We start from the raw sequence: 19,105 nt of genomic DNA, 5'->3' as shown, positions 1-19,105 counted from the left end.
AGGAATCGTGGTCTTTGGATTCACTTGGAGGCATTACTTGGGCGGTACCGAACGCGTTACTTAGACCGATCACAAGGGCCTCCCATGTACCCTGGCCACGAAAGAAGCTTTATCAGTTGATGAGAACGCTGGATGGAACTTTTGGATGAGTACGACCGAGAGACCTGAACGTGCACGACCTTGCAGTTCACTATCCACTCTGACACAGTTGACCAGACTCACCTTGTTCGAAGTGAAGACCTGTTGGAAGAGAATTCACAAGATGAGTTCATGCAAGGCATGGAGGAGCAACTATTGGCAAGGCGGACGCTATTCACTATCTCATGGAACAAATGTGGATTCCACTATACAGCAACCGTATGGAACTCATACTGAGCGAAGTACACCGACTCCGATGTTCCAGCAGTTTGGACTTGATAGGAGATATTAAGATTTTAAGTCTCGTATGGATAACCGGGCAAGAAGGCCCATAGCACTACATATGAACGATGTTGGACATGTGCGAAGGTCAAGGTGGAACATCGGAAACCTACTTGTTTGAGCAGTAACCAGGAACACCCATATGGGAACGCAAACAAACACCATGAATTTGTCATTGGTTTACTTAAAAACTCAGAACGGAACCGACATCACCTGGTGATCGTCAATTGTTTCACGAAACCAGCACACTCTCTTGCAATCAAGAAAACTAGTGGGTCTTCACAAACTGTGGATGTTCATCTGAGAGAGGCGGTCTCAGGCATGAGGTGCCAACTTTTGTTACTTCTGATATTGGAGCTATACCTGATTTATGACAGGCAATACACGATATCCTCGGCTTACGTCTAGGCATAGACATTTCGTATCACCATGGGGCAAACGATCAGAGTAAACGAACCATCCTTGCACACGAGGACATGCTGTGAGCATGTGTATGGTTAACTGTAGTAGAACTGGAAGGACGCTTATCTTTGGGTGAGTTCTACAGCAGCTGTTACCGTATTAGTATGCATATAACCTTGTTTGAGGCATCGCTTGGACAGTAACGCTAATCTCCTTGTTGAATTAAGGTGGGTGATAACCTAATCACAGGTCCAGGACTTGAGCTCAAAACTCTTGAAGACTGTCTAGATCGGAATTGTTTGATGGCAATGCGTAACTGTTAGGAAAACTGATGAGCTTAAGAAACTCTGGGAGTTTGATGTGGACGAATGTGTCATAATCGAAAGTATCACCCTAGGAGGGTGCGGTACGCTATAGTAAACATAGTAATCTTAGTTTTCGACGCGTGGGAACATTCGAATTACCAGAAGGAAACGGTGACATGGCTCACAAACCCGGACTAATTGATGTTTAGTCGTAATGGTATGTATACCATGGATGTAAGACTGTGTTGTCTGATGAAACCCTTATGATACCTTTGTCGAAATCTGAAGTCATCGGAACAGTTGTATTTATCAGAGAACCTATCGAAAACACGGACTAAGGAGTCAAGGTTCGCTAGTATAAGTTGTATGACCATTGTGTGGATTTGTTAAACCTCAATACGTGGACCGAAATTTACATAGGAATGTAAGTATCCGTTGAAACTTCAGTACCCTCAATGGTTCAAGAGGTGGAACCAACCATGATTATCACTGGTGAATTTCGGGACGAAATTCCTCTTCAAGTTGGGGATGATGTAACACCTGGGGAAAATCCGCAGCAATCTTGAATTGCCACTTCACTCGTACTTACTTGTCAAATTTCGGGACGAAATTTCTTTCAAGTTGGGAATGATGTGACAACCCGAAATTTCAAGGTTAGTACCTTCGATTTAGTGATTTCCCTGTTTCTGTTTTAATCTACCTATTCGATCTGTGACTCTGGCAAAGGTGCTTTATAGCTGTGCAATGTGTGTATTGTTTGGTTGGAAACCCATTAGCATAATTGATTTACTTGTAAATAGGATTCTAACACATAACCGACACATAACATCAGTTATCCGAATCTGTTACTCTTAACTTGTCAGTTCATTGTTTCACACATTCTTGTAAGTGTATCATGGCCTAAGATAGCATTTGATGGTAACATAAAATCAAAGTATAAGCCGCATGCCAATGAATTAATTATTATCACCCCTTTTCTAAGAAACAAACCTATTCCACATTAGTGGGTGACCACCGGCCCAAACCACTAGGTTAGTAAGCAAACCTAACCGGCCCAACCTATTGTCTATGTATATACATGTATACGTAACCCTCGTGGGCACTGGATAATACAAACCCTACCTCCCTCTAGTTGCGTGCGGCAGGAGAAACCATTCTCCCCCATCGATACATCACTTTGTTTCAGCAAGACTTGTGGTTAGTAAACTCCATCTATGCTAGCCATTAACTGATGATTGTTCTCTTATATACTCTTGATTTGGTACGATGTTGATATGTCGGCTTATGCAAGGAATTGGTGCCATATTAATCTGGTGCATATATATTAAATTATGTTTTTGATAGGGCCGAATAATTTAGAAACCTCGATACACGCCCCGTAGATCATTAATAAATCGGCCATATTAGATCATTAAATTATGAACGAGTATGATGTGCCGTCAATTTGAATATGGGTTGCAAATGTTTTTGATAGGGCCGAATAATATTCATGTGATAGATGCTGTATGTGGGCTATGATTTGGTGTAGATATATTTGTGTGAACTAGCAATATAGGGCTATCATTGGGATGATTAAATGAATGTTTTATTGAAAAAGGGTAACAGTGATATCGATTGATCACTGACAATCAATATATTGATTTTCATTTGATAATTTAGTGCATGGGATATCGATGTATGTATGTATGATGCTATACTTGTGCATGCCACAAACAAAAGAATCATAATAGGTAACTAGCTAAAAGGTCCAATAGAATTGTAGGATCTTGGTTGCATGGAACTTGACTATTGAACAAGAAAGGATAGCTTTAAGGGTCCAATAGGATTGTAGGAACATGGTTGCATGAAACTTGACAATTGAACAAGGAATGACGGCCATGTGCTTGATCAAATCATATAAATATTTTACTAATGGTGAAGGTGGGCATATCATGTCTAATAAATGCAGTGAGGTTAATTGTGGGAACGAATCATGTGGGTCGGTTCATTGGTGATCGAGCATTAGTAATATAAAAAAAAAAAAAAAAAATCAAATAGGGCCGAGAGGTCTTTGGATGCGGGGCATTTATCCCTTGCGAACTGGGCTAGGTTGCATGACCACGGGTCACCAGCTCAGCCCACATCAATGCGTATGTTGGCTTTAGGGCCCAACCTGTCATGAAGTCATATATATACGCGGCCCTTAGGCGAAGAATGGGTCGCGGTTGTAAGCTGGACTTCAGAATGGGTTGTACACTTAATCTAGAAGGCACAGCTGGGCTTTAAGGGTTGTAACTCAAATATTAACTGGTGCAATGGGCTGATGAGTTCTTGTGACATGGGCCGATTCATTTTAGGCGTATTGCGTATCAATGAAGCATGTGTTTAGAACCTTATGATAATCCTACAAATGGCAAAACTGTTTAGGTGTTGTAGAGATATTTATGTATGTACATCATTTTTGTGGTGCCTCGCGCGTATAGTGCAATGAGACGTTAGGGGTTATGTAATATGCGATGTACGAGTTGCGACATGAACTTGTACTATAATTGTACCATGACCAGGAGGTTTAATAATGACATACGTGACGTGATATGTTGGTCGCTCATTTCTTTTGCAATACGTGAAATTTAGTATGTGAACTATGAATACATGAAACTGACTACTTCTGGTAACCACAATAGGGTTTGACTGATCATTGTGTGAAACGCGTAATTGAGTCTACCGAGCAAAACAAAGGTGAGTTCACTACATTCGAGCATGCGTCCCAGTGGTTGGGGACAGTCAATGGGTATTCCATGGGGGGATGAGTCTTTGGGTAAAAACGAGTATATTGGTTAATATTCTCACCTATCATCTTTTGTAAGTCCCTCATCGGGTATTAGTTAGTAGCGCTACTTAGGTTTGGCACCCTCACCCCGTGCCTGTAGAGGACGGAGGTGAACTAATGACCCAGTCTGGCCCAGTACTAGATAGGAGTACGTGGGAAGGGCAGTCGTGTATTTCAGGAGCCGTCATTGTTCGGAAATGAGATATTAACAATATTACTTGCATTGGTCATTGAACTATTTTACGTACAACGGGTAACAAACGTTTTCTAAAACTGTGAACTCGCCAGCTTTGTCTGATACACGTGTTACATGCTCGCAGGTCGTTAGGTATCTCGGAATTGGGAAGCTTGCTATCTGGGAGTGCTGGAGTGGTCATGGATCGAGGCTCTTGGATTAAATTACATGTGATACATTGGTTTTAAGCGTTAATACAAAACCATTGCTAAACAACTTTTTACATGCTTCCGCTACACAACTTTTGAGAATTAATGTTATGTTGACAACTTATGTTGGTAAAATAATGTCATGATTTATTTAAATATTTACCATTGGTTCAATGTGATTGGTGGCTCGAACTCTGATGCGTAACACGCCTCGCGGGGTTTCCGCAGGTGGAATTTTGGGGGTGTTACAATTTGGGTTGTGGTGGAATCATTGTTTGATGATTTAGAAGCAAGATAGGTTGAATAATAGATTGATGATTGATCATTGCACTGTACAAACGTATGAATTTAGGGTTTTCATGTTCGTATGATAGCAAAACGTAACTGTTCTGATCATATTGATTCTGTGCAAATTGAAGTTCACGCATGTAACTGTCTGAGTTTAATGTTATATCATATGTCTGAGTTTATTTGAGAACATGGTCCGAGTATAATGTGCTTGATGTTGTCCGAATATAATGCCTTATAATTGGACCGAGTTAAATGATTTGCCTTGGACCGAGTTTATTAAAATGTCATTGGGTCCGAGTATGTTAATGAAAAGTTGCCCGAGTTTAATGGATTGGATGTTACCCGAGTTTAATGGATTGGATGTTGTCCGAGTTTAATGGATTGGATGTTGTCCGAGTTTGATAAATATACTTGGTCCGAGTTTAATGGTTAGATAGGGGACCGAGTTTAATGATTTGATAGTGGACCGAGTTTAATGACCCTATGTTGGACCGAGTTTAATGAGTATGTATTGGGCCGAGTATAATGAATATATATTGGACCGAGTTTAAAACATGATCAACCATGTCCGAATTTATATGTTGATTATATGTCTGAGGTTGTATGATGATTATATGTGCTATCCGAGTTTTGAACAGGGGAGACCCCCCCCATACTGCCTGAGTTTTAGAAGGGCAAGGCCCTGTCTGATATTATGTGATATTCAATTTGAAACAATGAACTGTGTGATACAATAACAACATGTTCTGTTCTGCATGATGTGATATCTATGTTGCTGTAATTGTGGTATATTACTGTGCTTATGTGCAAACCATGTTAGTTGATTCAGTAATCGATTATCATACACAGTTGATTGAACGCCAAGACTTGTAAACCCTAATTGATAATTGGTTTCAAACACTTACATTATACCATGTGCAATATATCCTAGGTCGTGTGTAACGGACTTAGGCAATTGTTAACCCTAGAGCATAGCATACCGAGCAAACCAAGGTGAGTTCACACTCTTACCAAGGCATGGGATTCCCGGGGCGTTGGGAATGGGATTGAAAGGATAAGGTTGAATAGATACACTACTGACACTATGACTAGACTACCATATTACTATCCTCGGATGTGAAGGATACTTATACTGATCACTATCCTCGGATGTGAAGGATACTTATACTGATCACTATCCTCGGTTGTGAAGGATACCTATACTGATCACTATCCTCGGATGTGAAGGATACTCATACTGGTCACTATCCTCGGATGTGCAGGATACTTATACTGATCACTATCCTCGGTTGTGAAGGATGCTTATAGTTACGAATAGTCTAGTGGTTATACAACGTGGGAAGCCACCACCAATAGAACGTACTAACGGCCCAGTAGAGCCACCTGTCACAAACGAACTTACTATTACGCATTTACTTTCTGTGAACTCGCTCAACTAGTTGTTGACCCTCTGTTACATGCCTTGCAGGACGTTAGGTATATGGAGCTTGCACACGGAGGAGCTGGTCGTTGTGGGACTTGGATCTTGATTATCTTGTTAAACACTTTTGATAATTGATACTTATTTGCTATGGGTTTTACGATAATACGCTTCCGCTAAACGATGTTAACTTACTTATGTTTTGGAAACACCTTTCATATGGAATTGGTATGGATTATATTGCATTTACTTTTACTTATTACAATGTTCTGTATGATTGGTGGCTTGATCCTGGTCAGTCACGCTCCCAAGCGGTGATACTCCGCAGGTGGATTTTGGGGGTGTGACAAAACAGATTACAGGAAGAGATGATTTTCGTGATGCTATGTTTCTACTTTAGGATTTGATAAATCTAAAGTTACTTGTTTTCGTTGCAGGAAAAAAGGGCATTTCAAGCGAGAATGCACAAACCGCGAAGCAAGTGGAGCTCAAAATCCTTTCGGAAACAATGATTATTATCGGAAAGCGATTTATCATCAAGTTGCTCAACAGCCGTATCAACAACAAACACAAACTGCTCATGCTCGGAAAGAGATTGAAGAATCAAAGAAAGCTTATCTAGTGAATCAAGATGATGAAAGATCGTCAAAAGGATTTAGTTGGGACAAATATATTTTAGCTGAGAGTAAAGCATGTCTGACAGATCAAGATGATGAAAGGCTTCCAAAAGATTTTAGTTGGGATGATTATGATCCTAACAGAACTGCAGATCATAAAGCTTTTGTTGCTCAAGACGTTGAATATACTGCTGACGATTATTGGGCAAATAAAATGAAAGAGCACTTAAAATTTCAAGCCGAAAGAGATAAAGAAAGAAGGGGAGATAAAAAAGATGATGAAGATGTTCGTGTGATAAAGAAGCAGGTCAAAGAAATTCTAGTTTTCGAGATTAAAAAATTAGCTGATGTAGAAAAGATGTTTGTGAATTGTGAAAACTGTGAAACTCTGAAAAAACACAACAATGAGTTGATTCACAACATGAACATATTGAAAGAATCATATGATGTTTTAAACAAAGCCATGAATCAATATAATGAGTCAAGCAGTGAACAAGCTACAGCCATGAAGACACTCAATGGAGCATACATGATAAAGCAGGAAATGGTCAATTATTACATTGATATGTGTGCTGAGCTTGAAAAGAAATTAGAAACTCAGAGGATAGAAACTGAAAGAGTAAACAAGTTGTTAAAAAGTTACTCATGTTCTTCTTATGTGATTGACATAATTTACCCCATAGTTGAAGGCATGAAGGCGTTTGAAGAAGAAAAATCTGAAAAGAAAAATTCCGAAACAAAAAAGGATATTGAAGTGAAGATTTCTGGTAAGAAACAAAGTATTGGCTATAAAAAGTGTCCACCTCCGCTTGAAAATGGATATTCTCCACGAAATCCAAATTCAGAAAGAGTAAAAAAGGTAACCAACTTACAGTGGGAATCTAAGCATTCAGATAATTTGCCAGACAACATTGATGTTACTTTCACTGCATCTGACACTGATCAACAATCTCAATTGATGAAGAAAGTGGTGGATCATGTGTTGGATAAAGATGAAACGGAGGAGTCAAAGTCTGAGTCCGACATTTCAAGTCCAATAGTCAAAAAGGGCAAAAGGGTCTACAATAAAGAATTTCTGTTATCAAAAAATAATTTGAATGACTAATCAATCAAAGTGGCATATACTTTGAATGATTAAGACAAATTATATTCTGATGAGGAATTTCCAATAAGAGGTGTCAAAACTGAAATGATAAACAAGGTTTTCAAACTAACAGAAATTAATATTTCTAAAATAAAAGATGTAAATCTTGCTAAAAAACCTAGACCTTACACCTCAAGAGTTCAACAAAGGTTAAACAAGAAAAAGGGTTACAGTTCTGGTTCTAGTTTTCAAAAGAAACCAAACCATAACGGTAATTTCAAAAAGAAAGGATTAGGTTTTATTTCACCAGAAAATCATAAAAATGAGAAAACTTATAAACCAAAAACTATATTTGTTTCAGGGTCAAGCTCGGAAGAAGAAGAAAAGAGCTCATTCTGGAAGCAATCGAACAAAGAATTCTTTGCTAAGAAGCAAGAAGGAATGAAGAATGAAGCTGCTCAGAAGAAGGAGACAAGAACCTGTTTTCAATGCAAAACAGTTGGTCACATTGCCAGGAACTGTCCAAAGGCAATACAAACAAAACAGGGAGTCTCTGATAAACTCAAAGAAAAAGTTGTTGAGAATGAATCACCAACCAAACAATTTAAAGTTTTCACGAATTCAAAAATTGAGGTTGGTGAGTGTTCAAAAAGTTTTTACAAAAGAAAGGGAAATCTTAACAACCAAAGGTGGGTTGTTAAGAAATCAAATAATAGTTCTAGCGATGATTCTGATTCGTCAAAATCAGAAGAGCTACTTTCTGGTAATGAATCTGACTCATTAAAGTCAGAAGAGCCACAAGTTGAGGTGAAAAGTGAAAATTCAGTGCCGCCATTGGATGATGCAAATTTTCCACCACTGCGGCTGAAAATTTAAAAACAAAAATTGGAAAAGTTGAAATTTCAAATCAATTCTTTTCTGAAAAGAAAGAATTTGATGTTGAAAAAGCTTTTAACCCCACAGTTCAAAATATTTTTGGAAAAATGATTGACAGGAAGGTCAAAGGGGTAAAGGAATTTTATGAAAAGAAAACGAAGAAACCAGATGAAGATGGGTCATCCCAGGTTAGTAACTGGGATAGAACCTGTCATGACTAAAAATCCGGACTTGCCGGAGCTCCCAAGTTGGTAATCGTGGAGCAGGAATCGACATCATTCTTGAAAAATGTTTTTTGTGAAAAAAGCCTACATATGTTAAATTCCTACAAGTAGTAATTTGAAAACAATGTGATGAACCCCCAAGTTTGTGAAATGACAAACAAAACTAAATTTCCGGAAAAACCATTTTGATTAAAACAAACTTAAGTGTTTTGAAATCATAATGGGAAAATAGTTTGTTGTCAGGGGGAGTTCTGATTGTTTAAGTCAAGTGGATGGAGAATTGAAGCAATTCTCATTAGTTTGTCAAAATTTTCTTTAATTGATTTTGCATTTTAAAGGGAGTAAAAATTTCAAGAAAATCCATAAACATTAGAAAATTTGAAAAAATCCAAAAACATCAAAAAATGAAAAAGAGTTTTGTTGTGAAAAAGAGGAAATGATAGTACATCAGTGGACTATCACAGCACGCTAAAGAATTGGAAAGTCAAAAGTAATAAACGATCTCATTGCGAATATGCTAGTAGGTTTTTACACGCTTAATAGATTGTGTTCGAGATATAAACCTAAATATATAAATACTTTCTTATTTCGTGGGGAACATCTCTCGGATATATAGGTAACCCCTGAAATCTTGTTTGAAAGATTTTCTATTTCTGACATACTAGGTCTTTGTGCGTGGTGATATCTGGGGTATTATACCAGGACTTCTGATTTTTCGGAAGCAATAGCCTAGTCCTCGTATAATATTCTGCACTGCTTTAATCTTAAAGCTCACCCTCAGCATAAAAATGATGAAACATTGAAAAATCCTAATCATGTGCTGTTGAAGAAAAGATCCCCAAATGGGACACACCTAAAAGTCGAGCCATCAACTCTTTGTCTGAACGTAATTTCTAACCTAAGCTCTCATGGTCTCGCATTACCCATTTACAGATATCATTAGTGTACATTCACCTGTAAGACTGAATATAGAAGTCTGGATACGGGAGTATATTCTGAGGTGGGACACGTGAATAAGTTTAAGTCAATTAATACAACTAATTCTCGTATCTCGAAACAGTTGAACTTTGTGTAAAAATTTAAGTGGATCAGTATATTGACAATCTAAGTGAATCGTTTAGAACTTAAAATGTTTAAAAGCTTAACGGTGTTGGTGATTTGTCTCATAAACTGATATGATCCTCTTACACAAACTCACAAAAATATTGTCTGTAAATATTACTTTACTGTCTTTCATTAAAAACAAAAACCCAAAAAGATTGTGTTTTAGTATAAAATTTTGAAAAATCAAAAAGATTTTATTTAATCTTATTTTCGACAACTGATGTTGAAAAGTTGATTTTCAAAATTCCAAGTGCTAAACATGATGAACAACAGGTTTGGAAGAGTTTGTTTTGAAATAGAAAATGATGTTCTTATAAGTGGTCATCAGAAAATTTGATCGATACATGCAAGTGGTCTATAAAATTGTCAAATTTTAAAAATTTGTGAAATTTATTTTGAGGTAGAGAATGTGCAGGAATTAAGCTTGGAAAGAGCCAGGTTCCGATTCCTGAGAATAGACAGACTCATGCCAGGTTCAAATCCCGTGGTTACAAAGAGCCAGGTTACAATCTTAAAACCTGTGAAAATTATAAAAGCCAGGTTCGATCTAGCTATCCATGTCAGCTGCTAAATTCGAAGATTATGGATCAACATTCAAGGGGGAGTTTGAATGGTAGAGAGTCAGGTTTGAATCCTAAGATCCACGCAAGCTGATGATGCTGATGAACTTAAGAAATCAAGAGATCTGATCAAGAGAAGATAGAGGAAGGTTACGATTCTGGAAGAGAAAGAGAAAGAGAAGATTGAGGATGCTTACAATGTCAGACACTTTGGAAAGAGAGCGAAAAGACTGATAAAGATTGAAGACTGTGAAGACTCGACACTGAAGACTTCGTCAACATCCAAGGGGGAGTCTGTTGGTACAGATGTCTGTCGACTTCATCTTGTATCGAGTCTTGTAATAGATTAGATAGATCAGGGCACGTTGTATGAGAAAATAGAATTTTAGAAGGTGTTGTTCATTTCGCACGAAATGGATGGGTCCATTTCGTACGAAATGGCACTAGCCATCTCGTATAAACCATTTCGTGCGGAATGGCTCTGCCTATAAATAGCGTGCTTGTGATTTCATTTGTAACTTTTCTGATTCCGGTACCGAGGTGCTGCCGAAGTGTCTCCAAGCTGTAAAACGCTGTTATATCAATAAACAAGAAAATTAAAGTGTATATCTAGCTGATTTAAAGTCGATACATTTGTTTCCGCCTCTCGTATTGATTAGAACTCTTCTGAACGACTCATTTTGGTCGTGCAAACGATCCTACAAGAGACATTTAAGATCTATGTGAATCAGTGGGTCTCTTTTGATGTAGTACTTCAACGTGATCCTCTTCGGAATTGTTACTTTAAAACTGATGGATGGGAAAAGGTTATACACTACATGGGTCTGCAATTAAGATACGTAGCAGATTACATCTTTCTGCTTACTGTCTTTGATTTGAATGGATGTGAGATTGTTGCACCCAAAGCCAACGACAGTCCAAAAGACGATACTTCCTCACCCAAATTAGAAGTTGCTCCAATTACCGAAGATATGGATCACGAGTTGGATGTTGAAGAATCTAATGACGCAAATTCTGATAGTGATTATGTTGTATCGGATGAATCATCCGATGATGGCGACGATGCAGATTTTGATGCCGCTGTCTCAGATTATGAAGCTGATCCTGATGTATACCCCTTAGAATTCGTATGGTACTGCAGTAAACATTTTGTAAGTTTGTTCTGTTAATATATTATGCCTCATTCTTTGGATGTTAAATGTTTGTTATAATTAAAAAATTTGTTACTTTCCTTAAATACATTATTTATTTCTTATTAATTATTGTTATTTTATATTTATTTTAAGCGTCTGAATGTGAAAGTAGCATCCTTATCAAGGATTCATAGATCATTGAAGATGACAGTTGAAAATTTGAATGGAGTTGACACTGTAATTGACTTTCGACGGGAGAAGCATGGCAAGGGATTTAGATACGCGGCTTGTCAATGGACCAAGAAGTTCACGAAGCCCAATGGTATCCACAGAAATATGAAATATGTTATGGTTGTTGGTATTATCTCATTTGAGATGAAGTTATGGGATGGTGATGTATCAAACATCTATATTTTGCAAATTTACGATTTACGAATATTTAAATTATAATCATGTATGCTTATGTTGTTATTTATATTAACTTAAATTTTTGTTGTACATTCTCCATTATTTTAATTGGCTTTTCATGATACATTACAACTTGAATTATACTCTGTAAATTTATGGCCAGTCATCGACATTTTAAGGGCTTCAACAAATTTATGGGTGATCATTGTCATAACTTCACTTGAATGAGCCTCTAATACAAATAATAGTCTTTTAACATCTACAACTAAAGGGATACACTCAACATTTATTTAGATAAAGTTCGCCAAACCAAAAGCTCTGTTGAACACAAAATTTGTTGAAGGAAAGTCTGTTATTCTAAACAACCTTTGCTGATAAACACGAAGACTGTTGTAGCAAAGGTCTACCAAAAGAGAACCTCTGCTGCTGAATATGAATACAAAAGCATCATGAAGCTAACATCCGTCGTTACTTAACAGATGATACAATCTTTAAACATCTGAAACTAAAAGGACACACTCAACATCTATTTTGCTAAAGTCTGCTAACCCAAAGTTCTCTTGAAGACAACATTTGTTGAAGAAAAGTCTGTTGAACCAAAGGTCCTCTGCTGATAAATACAAAAGCATAGATTGATAACATTTGCTGTGGCTTAACAGATGATGCAGTTCAACAGAGGATTTCAACATCTGTTTACACACGGATCATGATCAACAGATGATAAAGTCTGTTGAATGAAAGTCTGTTCAACAGATCCTCATTTTTGCCATACATTCGTTATATTTCAATTGTCACTTGCCAATAAATCACAACATGTTGGTGATCAACATTTAAAAGGCAAAACAAATTTATGGCCAATCATTGTCATAATCCAAATTGAATTATACTCTAAAACCTCTATAAAAGCAAAGTCTGTTGAATGAAACAACATCTGCTGATAAACACCGAGACGGTTCAAGCAAAGGTCTGCCAAAGAGAACCTCTGCTATGGACTAATAGATGATGCAGTTCAACAGAGAATGTTTAACAACAGAGCTTTAACAGACCATGATCAACAGATGATAAGGTCCGTTGAAGCAAAGACTGCTCAACAAATTCTAAAGTAGTACTCAGTCATTACTTTAACAGTTTTCATACTAACCAATTCATTTAAGTAGTACTCAGTCACTAAAAATAATATATAACCCTACTGCTTGTCCAAAAAATGAACATTAAAATAATATAATAACAATAATATTCAAATTGTAGCAATTACATACAAAATCCATCAGTTTAGATGATTCAAATTGTAGCCATAACATACCAAACTTTCAAACACAACAGGTTAAAACACACATAACTAAAAACCACAATTTTAGTCTTCAAAATAAGTAGTTTTTACTTTTCATTCAGACTTAATCCAGAATCCCTTTCAATCGAAGGCTGCTGAAAAGTCTTCCGTAACATCACCAACTTCCTTGCAACAGATCACAAAACAACTAATGAATATTCATTCAACCTGTCATTATATTGCCAGAAATAAAGAGTATAGTTATGATTTATAGAAAGTAACAAAAATTACCTTTACATTACATGCTATATAACAACCATCACATACCCAAGAGCTGTCATTTTTTAGCATTACCCTGATTCCCCTTTAAATACCAACAGCCCTTGTCTCATTTCTAAGATCATTCCACAGTAAACAAAAACAATAATTTGAATTAATGACTGAACATGTAAGCCACCACTTACTCCAAGGCTTGAATCTCGCCTTTCATACAGTTAGTTTCTTTTGAAGTTCGGCCAACGAACTCAAGACTTCCACACCAAATAACAAATCCAGCAAGATCTACCTGAAGAACATTTAAACTTCTATGGTTTTTTAGCATACAAAATATAGTTTATGATAAAAAGAAAAAATCAAAGAATATACATACTCAATAAACTACGATACAAAACTCAGGAACATTTATATTACAAACCTACAAAGCATAGAATCAAGAATTCACACATATACATCTATTTTTAAACACAAACAGACATTACCTTTTCATCAATGAAGTTGAGATCCATTTTATAACCTTGATTCCATTTTGAAGTTCGGCCAACGAACTCAAGACTTCCACACCAAATAACAAATCTAGCAAGATCTACCTGAAGAACATTTAGCATACAAACCTATAGTTTGTGATAAAAAGAAAAAATAAAAAAATATATATACTCAATAAACTACCGTAGAAAACTCAGGAACATCTATTTTTAAACACAAACAGACATTACCTTTTCATCAATGAAGTGGAGACCCATTTTATAACCTTGATTCCATTTTCGGAACATCCTCGCTCTCATGTGCCACAAATCTTTCCCAGGAACATTTATATTACAAACCTACAAAGCATAGAATCAGGAATTCACACGTATACATCTATTTTCAAACACAAACAGACATTACCTTTTCATCAATGAAGTTGAGATCCATTTTATAACCTTGATTCCATTTTCGGAACATCCTCGCTCTCATTTGCCACAAATCTTTCCCAGGATTCAAATCATTAACTGAACTAAAATTGTTAATTTCAACTGACGCTGACTTCTAATTCGGAAATCGGAATGTCAAATTACAAAAGCAGAGAACATGAGAGTGGAAATACGAAGAGTGAAATGAGGAAAAAACCTTTATAGAGGCAGATGATTGACAGAAGTGAGTGAGTGACATGCATTAATTGCATTATGTATTCCCAGGCATTTTGAATTTGAAATTACCGGCAACTAAACATCTGCTAAGGTATAGCATGATATGAACCTTCAACCGCTGCTGCTTTTAAACTATGGAGGGATATGAGCAGAGGTTTTGGGAGGCAGAAGTTTAGATAGATTTTAAAATGATTTTATATATTAGGCTTTATGATGCAGTAATGAGATAAGAAAAACATTGTTGGACAACCTCTCTGGCTACCACATCAGCTTTTCTTATGTCATTGGGATTTCTCCTTTTATAGAAAGTATAGATACTTACAAGTACTTATAATAAAATTTTTGATGCGTAAAGGGAAGTCATTTTGGCAGCTCAGGTCCACGGGTAATAGTGCTTCTAGTTGGCGGTATATTCTGAAAATTCGGGATCGGGTTCGTCCGTTTATCGTCTCTAAGATTGGGAATGGTCATACTACGTCCGCTTGGTTTGATCGGTGGGCTCAAATTGGTCCGCTTTGTCACATTGTTTCAGCACGTCGGCTACACAATGCGGGGTTTAATCTTGATTCCAAAGTTAGTGATATTGTGAATGATGGAGATTGGGGGTGGCCGAGAGCGTGGATGGATCTTTTTCCGGTTTTATTAACTATTCAACCACCAGTCCTTAATCCTCACAAGTCGGACTCATTAATCTGGCGTGATGTAAAGGGCAACGAGCAGGAATATTCAGCTTCTATTGTGTGGGATTCGTTAAGAAGTCAGGGTGATACAGTTCCGTGGGTGGAAATTGTTTGGTTCGCGAATTGCATTCCTAGACATGCTTTTCTTTCGTGGCTCATTTGTAAGAAGAAGCTCAAAACTCAGGATAAGCTAAAGCAATGGGATGTTGGTACTAGTACTAACTTAAACCTGCTGTCTTGTCCGTTGTGTTCATTGGTTCCGGACTCGCATGATCATTTGTTCTTCGAGTGTTCATTTTCAATGCAGGTTTGGTCGTCTATTAAATCCTTTGCTGGAATTCAATTAATGTCTAGTAAGTGGGAGGATATTGTTGAGTGGTTGATTCATGTTCCTTCGAAAAAGTCCATGCGAAGTGTGATTGGCAGGTTATTACTATCGGCGACCGCATATTTTATATGGCAAGAACGTAATCAAAGGCTTTTTAAATCCAAGAAAAGAACGGTGCATGTGATAACTGAAGCTATTGTTTCTACGGTTAGATTGAAGCTAGCCTCGGTGAAGATCAAGAGCTCTATGACGGGAAAGAGTTTACTAGAAAAATGGAATGTGCCTCGCCTATAGTTCACTGGTTGTCTCTAGCTAGTATCTAGAGTAGGTTTATGTTTTTTGTTAGTGTGGTTTGCTGTTTATGCTTGTTAACACTTCCTGGCATGTCAGGATAGTGAATTAGTGAGGACTCTCCTTACTACTTGTATGTTTTTGGTTTGTGATATATGATATTGAACCGGGGTAACCCTTTACCCAAAAAAATTTTTGATGCGTAAAGGATCATTCGTATATTAGTAAATTCAAAAGGGTCCTAATTTGATGACTTATATCCAATTACTACTTACTGTTTTCTTTTTGTTAACACCATTATTATGGAATCACTCAACACATAAATTGACTAAGGGGCTGTTTGGTAGCCTCTTAATGACCATTCAGATGCTACTTCTTAATGGTTTAAAACCTCTGAATGAATAAGAGGTAACCTCAAGTCTGAATGGTTAAGAGGTAAACTCTGAATGGTAAATCATCACATGTCACATTCTTCTGCCTTCTCATTGGTAAAATTCTTAATGGTTCCATTAAGGGGTAGCCTCTTAATGACCATTCAGAGGCTACCAAACAGCCCCTAAGAGTTTCTACATCTTTTAGTTGGAAAATTAGACTTTTTGCTCTTAACTAATTGGTCCGTGTGTGTCTGTGAGAACAAATCAAAGAGTACTTCAATAAATTTATATCCCATTAAATTTAACATAACCAAACAAAAAGACTCCAAGGGGTACGTGTATCAATTTGAGAAATCAAGTTTAATCATTTAAACAAATTGAACGTATACATGTTATTATATTTTACAAACTTCACATAGTCTCTCAGTTAAAATCTTGATTTAGATGTTTTTGGCATCAGGTCATAACAACCGTATTCGAATAGAAATTCCAAGCATTAATGTTGTGCAGATACGATAAAGAAGGGTCAGAATCATTACCGCAATAGTCGAATGGTAACGAATTTGTGAATGACAGCAGCGGTCATGCACGGATGAGTGACGTTGGCTGGATCGTGATTTGAAATCCATATAAGCGAAATGGTAATACCACTAGTTCGTGGTTCGTGATGAGCAACGATGGCGCTACGACGGATTACAATCCGGTTATCAACTGAGTTAATGGTAGTTGGGTGATGCTACGGAGTTAGACCGAACGGAGAACGGAGCATATCATGGAACTGATAAGTTTTCTGTAAAGTTTGAATGGGAGGTTCAGGGGATTTATAAGATCAATACGGATGGTGAACAAAAGTTCCTATTCTCTTGTGAAATCGTTGTAGATAGCGAGTGGAAGGGATCAAGATTTGTACGACGATTGCGGTGGTTTGCGACTGAAAGATCTCAATAAACTGTCTAATGCCATACTTTTCTTATATAGATTTTGATATTTAAAAACAATAATGGACCTTAAATATTTGATTCATATATGTTGCAGTGTTTTACTCTGATTTATATGAACAATAAATTCTGGTTTCATTACCTATATTTCTTCATTTATTTTTCAGAGTTATCATTTTGACACTAACTTTTGGCTTTAGTGTAAGCTTTCAAATTGGTAATGAATACATTACACGCCCCTTAATATGTTCTCTTTCTATCTGTGAAGTTTGGTGATCTTGCTACCAAAATTAGAATGCCATATAAGTTGTCTACACTCATAGTTTTTTTTCTGAACGGGTATTAAACTCATAATCTCCTCCTATCTAAAACCCTATTTTTCAACAATTCAGCAGACGTATCTTTTCCAAACAGCCTTCCACAACCCTAATTGGTGACGACCATTAACAATGTTAGAGGAAAAGAGGCGACTGGTCTCGGGGTAAACCTTCAATCTCGTTAGCTATTATTGTTGTTACGAGATTTCCATTTTGGTCTAGCTGGCGATTTTCATCCCTCCATAAATCCCTGATTGCTTCGAGATTTAGATGTATAACAGTCTGTGATCAGTGTTTGATTCATCAAACAACTGTAACGAACTCGTTAGCAACTTCTGATCGTTCAAACTTGGGTTTGTTTTTTCGTTTTGTTCGTGATCGCCGGCCTTATTCTAAGAGTCAGATCTGATTGAATAGATTATTGGGTCTTTCGGTCCTATTGGTGAGCAGTAACCTTGATTGATCGGGTTCTCTATTTGATTTCGTGATGATTTTTGGTTTAGGGTTTTGCTAGATTAGGGTTTTTGCTTTTCTGTTCTGATCTTGGTCTTCTGGTTCGAAGTTATGTTTTGCATGGTTGTTTGCTGTACGTGACGATGGAGAGAGTGGAACAATTTGATGGGGATGGGTATCCGATAACGAGTAATACGGCTGGCATTAATAACAAATTTGATGCGATTGAGGACACAAAATCAACTCCTGGTACCGCTCCTGTTCGTGGTATTGGATTACGAGTTACAAACATTGAAGGGAACCCACTAATACCAAGACGAGGTATGTACTCCGAAAAAAAGCCAAATCAACAGGAGCATTAGAACCCTCCCTCCTCCTGGGCGATTTTCGACCATCATGAACCCTAGTTTTCTTTGAGATTCGTCTGTATAACAGTCTGTGATTAGAGATTGTTTATCAATTCTCTATAACGAACTAGTTAGCAGTAGTAATCAATCTGATCTTAGGGTTTTTTTTCGTTTCTTTTCTCAATCGCCGCCTTAGTTGCTGCTTGAAGATCCTGATATATTAGTTTGGTTGTTATTGGTCGCGGTTAACTGAGTTTAATTCAGCTAGACTGATACTCTGAATTAATGTGTTAAGGATTGAATTACGGCGCTAGGGTTTCAGGATTAGGGTTCTTCTCGTTCTGCGTTTTCTTTGGCCGGCTGGGTTTCTTGTTTTGTTCTGGTGATTTGTGTGCATGGAGGGTAATAGTGGTGGTCACAATCCGCTGAAGGAAGGAGTCACACCGGGGACGGAGGAGAAGTCTCCTCCAATTCGTGGTATTGGGCTGAAGGTAACTAATATTGAGGGAAATAATCTGTTTCCAAGACGGGGTTTGTATTCTACCAATAATAGTTCAATCCTTGATGGTTTACTCGAAATCTCTAAGCCTGTGGAGTTGGATGGTACGTCTGCATGTGGAGGGAATTACACGGCGACGAAGAATGATACCCATGCAAACCCTAG

General features: G+C 37.3%; 1 protein-coding gene across 1 annotated transcript; it reads left to right on the top strand.

Annotated features, from left to right (window-relative positions):
• Positions 1–15,058: 15,058 nt before the first annotated feature.
• On the top strand, positions 15,059–16,015 carry LOC110882671. Its single transcript, XM_022130635.1, has one exon. The coding sequence runs from the start codon at positions 15,059–15,061 to the stop codon at positions 16,013–16,015; it is 957 nt and encodes a 318-aa protein (XP_021986327.1).
• The last annotated feature ends 3,090 nt before the right edge of the window (positions 16,016–19,105 follow it).

Source organism: Helianthus annuus, chromosome 16 (genome assembly GCF_002127325.2).
Source record: "Helianthus annuus cultivar XRQ/B chromosome 16, HanXRQr2.0-SUNRISE, whole genome shotgun sequence".
NCBI lineage: Eukaryota > Viridiplantae > Streptophyta > Magnoliopsida > Asterales > Asteraceae > Helianthus > Helianthus annuus.
Note: the sequence above shows the minus strand (reverse complement) of the source record. Positions and strands in the feature narration are given on the sequence as shown.